General features: G+C 50.7%; 1 protein-coding gene across 1 annotated transcript in view; it reads left to right on the plus strand.

Moving 5' to 3' along the window:
- The window catches only part of LOC123020800 (obscurin-like), a 192,030-nt gene that overhangs the window by 47,994 nt on the left and 138,837 nt on the right, over positions 1 to 5,199 (plus strand). Inside the window, exons 19-23 of the mRNA XM_044424979.1 lie at positions 2,615 to 2,768; positions 3,271 to 3,432; positions 3,915 to 4,019; positions 4,384 to 4,650; positions 5,106 to 5,197. Of these exons, the coding sequence (XP_044280914.1) occupies positions 2,615 to 2,768; positions 3,271 to 3,432; positions 3,915 to 4,019; positions 4,384 to 4,650; positions 5,106 to 5,197 (780 nt within the window). The remainder of the gene's footprint in view (positions 1 to 2,614; positions 2,769 to 3,270; positions 3,433 to 3,914; positions 4,020 to 4,383; positions 4,651 to 5,105; positions 5,198 to 5,199) is intronic.

The raw sequence follows: 5,199 nt of genomic DNA on the forward strand, positions 1-5,199 counted from the left end.
AAATATAAATATAAAATTAAAATACAACAGTACAGTATAAAATAAGCCGCCCTGGCCAGATAAAACCAATAATGTTAACAGTTAAAATGCCGCTTGAATAAAAAGGTCTTCGCCTGGCGCCGAAAAACAAATAACGACGGCGCCAGGCGGACCTCTCTGGGGAGCGCATTCCATAACTTAGGCGCCACCACAGAGAAAGCCCTCCTCCAAGTACCCACCCTCCTAATTTCTTTCATGGAGGGTTCCCGGAGAAGGGCCTCCCCCGCCGATCTCAAGGGGCGGCTGGGCATATATGGATGCAAGCGCTCCTTCATTATATGAATTACCTAGGAACAGAGCAAGTCAGAAGGGGCCTCCCGGGCCATCTAGTCTGACCCCCGGCTCCAGCCGGCTCCGCTCACGACATGCCCACCATGTGGACGTCCAGCCTGTCCTTGAACACCCGCACCGATGGGGCCTCAACCACCTCCTGTGAAAGCCCATTCCACACCCTCAGGGTCCTGACTGTCAGGAAGTGCTTCCTGGCATCCAAATTGAGCCTTGGTTCCCCGAGCTTGGCTCTGTTGGAGGGCATCCTGCCTTCCTCTGCAGGGGAGAACAGCTCTCTACCAATGCTTAAGGAATAGGAAGGATATCAGAGGATGATTTAAATACGAAGTCGGATGGTATACATTTCATATGTAATTATGCCAAAGCGGCATTGTATCCATTTTAGACTATTATGCATCCTCAAGGAAACAACTCTTCCACGTTTAGACAGAGGAGTGTCCCACCACTCCCAGTATACTCCAGCAAGCATAACTGGGCTCTGTAGGACCGTTTTCTTCCTACACATGCGCAGGATCGCACCCTTAAGCATGTGCAGTAGTCTGTGGGAAAGTCTAAACATGCACATTAAGTATCTCCTGCAGGTGGTGGGGGTGAGGAAAAGAATATTAATAGTAACGGCCAGATGAGGAAAGAAGGACACCCAGTACAGGAATGCCTTTTGCTGCCAGTTCCTTCCTTTTCAGCCACCCTTTTTAGAAGAGGGCAACTGATGCCAAGTACAGAAACAGGAAGGTAGGAAGAATTTGATAGGTGTGTGGGAAGCCTTATCAGGTGGGGACGGAGACCAAAAGGTCCGTCACACCTTGGCCAAAGGCATCCCAGCTGGAGAACCGGAGAAACAAGAGAGGCAATGCGTGAAGGGCTGGCTGGGAATCCGGAGCCTGTCCTTCGTTCCACATGAAGGACCCCATGGGACCCTTGCACGTTACTGATGGGTCCAGACACTCCCATCCTGAGATAACAAGCCCCAGCTGGTTATTTCCAGACTGGCAGAAAACTGCCCAGGCTCCGGGTCCCCTTCAGCCCCATATAGTACCGCACGTGGTCAAAACAGCAAGCCCCGAGGGCAGGGGAATCGGTGCCTCCTTTGTGGAGTGCTCTGCCTCGTGTGCCAGGCCTTTGGCGCTTTCAAAGGGTGACGTGGCTCGCCCTCTCGGCCAGCAGCACAAACTCGCATGTCCAGCTTCCCTCGTTCCTTGAACTGTGAGATCACGGCTGTTCTGCCAACGTCACACAGCCCCCGTGTGGCTTTCCCCCAGCCCTTCCTCTTCATCCTTTGCTCCTCTCTTGGCTTGTTCTCTCCTGATTTTGCAGAGCCTGCTCCGAGATCACTTCTGTCTTTCTGGCTCAGCTCTCCTCGCTAGCCGGCCTGCGTGATTTCTATTCCCAGGCCATAAGAAAAGAAGCAGAGCCCCACGGGATCGAACCCAAGGTCCATCCAGTCCGGCACTCCACACACACGGTGGCAGCCCAGCTGCCCCAGGAGCCCTCCAGCAGGGCGGGTGCCAGACCCCCACCTGCCCAGCCCCTCAGCAACCGGTGTCTGCAGGCAGGCCAAAGGAGGTAGCCCATGTCCAGCGAGGCTAGTAGCCACCGGTAGCCTCCTCCTCTGTGAATCTGGCCAACCCTTCTTGGAGCCACTCAGATCGGTGGCCATCTGCACTTCCCGTGGCAGCAAATTCCACAGTTTAACTGTACACTGTGCGTGGAAGGACTTCCTTTTATCTGTCCGAAACCAAACCAACCTTTCATGGAACTGCAGCAGCTACACTTTTCCTGTGCTCCACTGAGGATTGCCCTCCTCCTCCTTGGCCACGTCCCCAGCAGCAGAAACACTCACGGACCTTTAACGGTGCCAGGGAACAAGTCTAACAGGTTGACGGGCAGGCGGGTGAACCCCAGGCCCATATCCTGGCACAGGCTGGTTTGCATCTGCTTTGCATGAAAGCAAGGGCTTTGCTTGCCAAGGGTCTCCTCCATGTGATTTTGGGGTGTCTCCTCCACCCTTCAGCTCATCCCATTCAAGAGGGTCTCTTGAGTCTTTGTGTAGGGTTTTCAGGAGGCTATGGCAGGAAGGAGGAGATGGGGAGAGCCCTTCTCTTCATCCAGATTCAACCACAGAGTCAAAGCAGGTCTGGAGAATGATGGAGCCATGTGCTGAGGTAACCTTGCAGAACCTGGTACCCACCAGATGTCTTGGATTACAGCTCGTATCCTCCCCAGAGAGTGTGGTCAATCTGCTAAGAGCTCTGGGTGATAACTCATTTGGGTGTCTTTCCTTCAGGATGGAGTTGAGCTACGGCCAAACAAGAAAATTGGAATTGTTTCCCGAGGGACTAAGAGAGCCCTCACAATCCACAAATGTGAAGACGAAGACCAAGGAAAATATGTGTGTGATGCCATTGATGACAAGAGCTCAGCTAACCTGGAGGTCCACGGTATGCTGTAAAAAAATCCTTTGCTTTCTAGACAGCTGTGCAGGAAATGAGGCCCAGACACTGAGTCCATTCCAAGGGTGCATTAATGGCTCCTCCCACTGCAGCGCTAAGTGATGCCTTGCACACAACAACGTCCACAGTTCGAACCTTTGCATGGCACAACACTAGAGCAAGCGCCGTACTTTTTCTAGAGTGTGTTCACAGTTCAGGTGAGCATCACCAGGTGATGAAAAATCAACAGCTACGGAGCCTTTGCTTGCTTCCCCCAAAATAAAATTCTCTGCATTCATTCTGTGGTGCTTACTCTCCATTGAGCATTTCCTGCTCCCGAAATTTCTTCCTTCCTATTCCCCATTTCCTTCATCTTCATAGCTAAAAGGGAAGAAAAAGTGGCCGGACAGAGGAGGGAGTCAAAGGAACTGGTCTAGTCTCAGTGTAACTTATTCAGAAAGCCAGAAAGAGCAAGAGTGTTGCAACAAACATGTTTTTAATGACTGTTTAGCCCGAGACATCAAGATCGTGAAGCCGTTGGAAGATGTGGAAGTGAGTGAAAAAGAGAGTGCTTCCTTCCTCTGTGAGATTTCACACGATGATGTCCAGACACAGTGGTACAGCAACGCAAGCAAAATTCGGGCAGGAGAGAATGTCAAACTGCGCCAAGATGGTAGGTAACATTGGGGTGGTGGTGGTGACTGGGTGGAAATGTGCTTGCTAGCTATGGTATTTGGGATAGACACTGGGAAAGGGACCTGGAGGTTGGGGGGTTTTTTTTGGCTGGTCTGTAACCACAGATGGACGGCCTATCCACAGAACACATGTATGACAAACCTGCCAGTTTGGCTTTCTTTTCCACCCAAGAATCCTGGGAATTGTAACTTGATGAGGCCACCGAGTAGTCCAAAAGCTGCTGCAGTTTTCTCTGGACAGATCTGTCCCTAATATCCTTAATTTTAATCTGCCCCATAGCCTGCATTCTCTGGGTGAATTGCAAGCACTTTGCATTTGATGTTCTGAGTTTAGGTTTCAGCTGTGAGCTTGTCTGAGCTCCCGGATGTTCCTCGTTGTTCTTAAATGTGCACAGAGTTCTGCATGGATTTCATCTTTAAAATGAAGACCCATAACTGGGAGGGCTGTTTCTGTTCACAGGAAAGAGTTACACACTAGTCTACCGCAGTGTGGAATTGCAGGATTCTGCAGAGATCAAATTTGTGGCAGAAACGGCAGAATCTCGAGCGCAACTTAAAGTAAAAGGTAAAGGTGCCGCTGTGGTTGAGTGATGGGGCTGGTGTATCCTAAAAGTGTTAATCCCATAGAACAAAAGTGGAAGGCCAGATCACTCATTTTATTTGACCCAAACAGCCTCAGGTCTTGCTTTCATTTAGAGTAACATAATAAGTAAAGGTGGAGTTTTGGACAAGGAAAACCAATTTGTTCTGTTTGCCTGATAAGTGACATGAGAGAAACTATTCTCTTCCAAGCCTTGGAATCTCACTGGAATGACTTACGGGCCCAGTTGCCAAGGTTATTGCATCATGCACATGAATCTCCTTGAACTCCCTGCAGTATGACAAAAGCGCAAATTATCATCATCCATTATTTCTCTGATCGCCTTTAGAACTGCCCGTGAGGATCGTGAAACCTCTCCGGGTGAAGATCGCTATTGAAAAGCACCGGGGTTTTCTAGAATGCCAGGTGTCTCGCCCCAATGCTGTGGTCAGATGGTACAAGGGGGATCAGGAGATCCATCCCAGCACAAAGTATGAGCTTGTGAGCGATGGAGTTTACAGAAAGCTCCTCATCAACGAGACGGAGTTTGAGGATGAAGGCATTTACACCTGCGATGCCATTGATGACAAAAGCAGCGCTCAGTTCTACGTGGAAGGTACCCGGACTTTTCTTGGTTGGACTATGTGGGTGGAGCCCCTCAAAGAGGGTGGCTGCTTCTCTGAGGGCCCAAGGCGGGTGTGGGGGAAATCATGTTGCCATAATGGCCATCCATGGGGGTTCCAAGCACTGGACCGTTTAGGGCACCTCCTCCTGTCTGCCAATGCCCAGCGTGTCTTCCAAGCTTGTGGTGATTCAGGACTTGCCAATGCCTCTAAGCTCAGTGGCTCTCACTCGCTGCAGAACTGGTCTTTTTCCTGATTGAGGAGCTGTGAAAATGCAGGCCAAATATCTATCCTGGTTCAAACTGGATACGCTTGCTGGTTAACAGGCCAGCCCCAATCTGCAGGCCCTCCGAGGTGGTTCTCGATCTGGAATTGGGCTTCTCAGAATGGGGTGCGATGGAAGGTGTCTCTCACAGCTTTCCTTTGCTCCTTCGCGCCTTCTCCTCAGAACAATCCATCAGTATCGTGAAGGAGCTGCGGGATGTGGAGGTCACCGAGCCGGCAGAAGCCAGGTTTGAATGTGAGATCTCCATTCAGTCTGT

The sequence above is a fragment of the Varanus komodoensis genome, unplaced genomic scaffold, assembly GCF_004798865.1.
Source record: "Varanus komodoensis strain SLA01 unplaced genomic scaffold, ASM479886v1 scaffold15, whole genome shotgun sequence".
NCBI classification, from domain to species: Eukaryota; Metazoa; Chordata; class Lepidosauria; order Squamata; family Varanidae; genus Varanus; species Varanus komodoensis.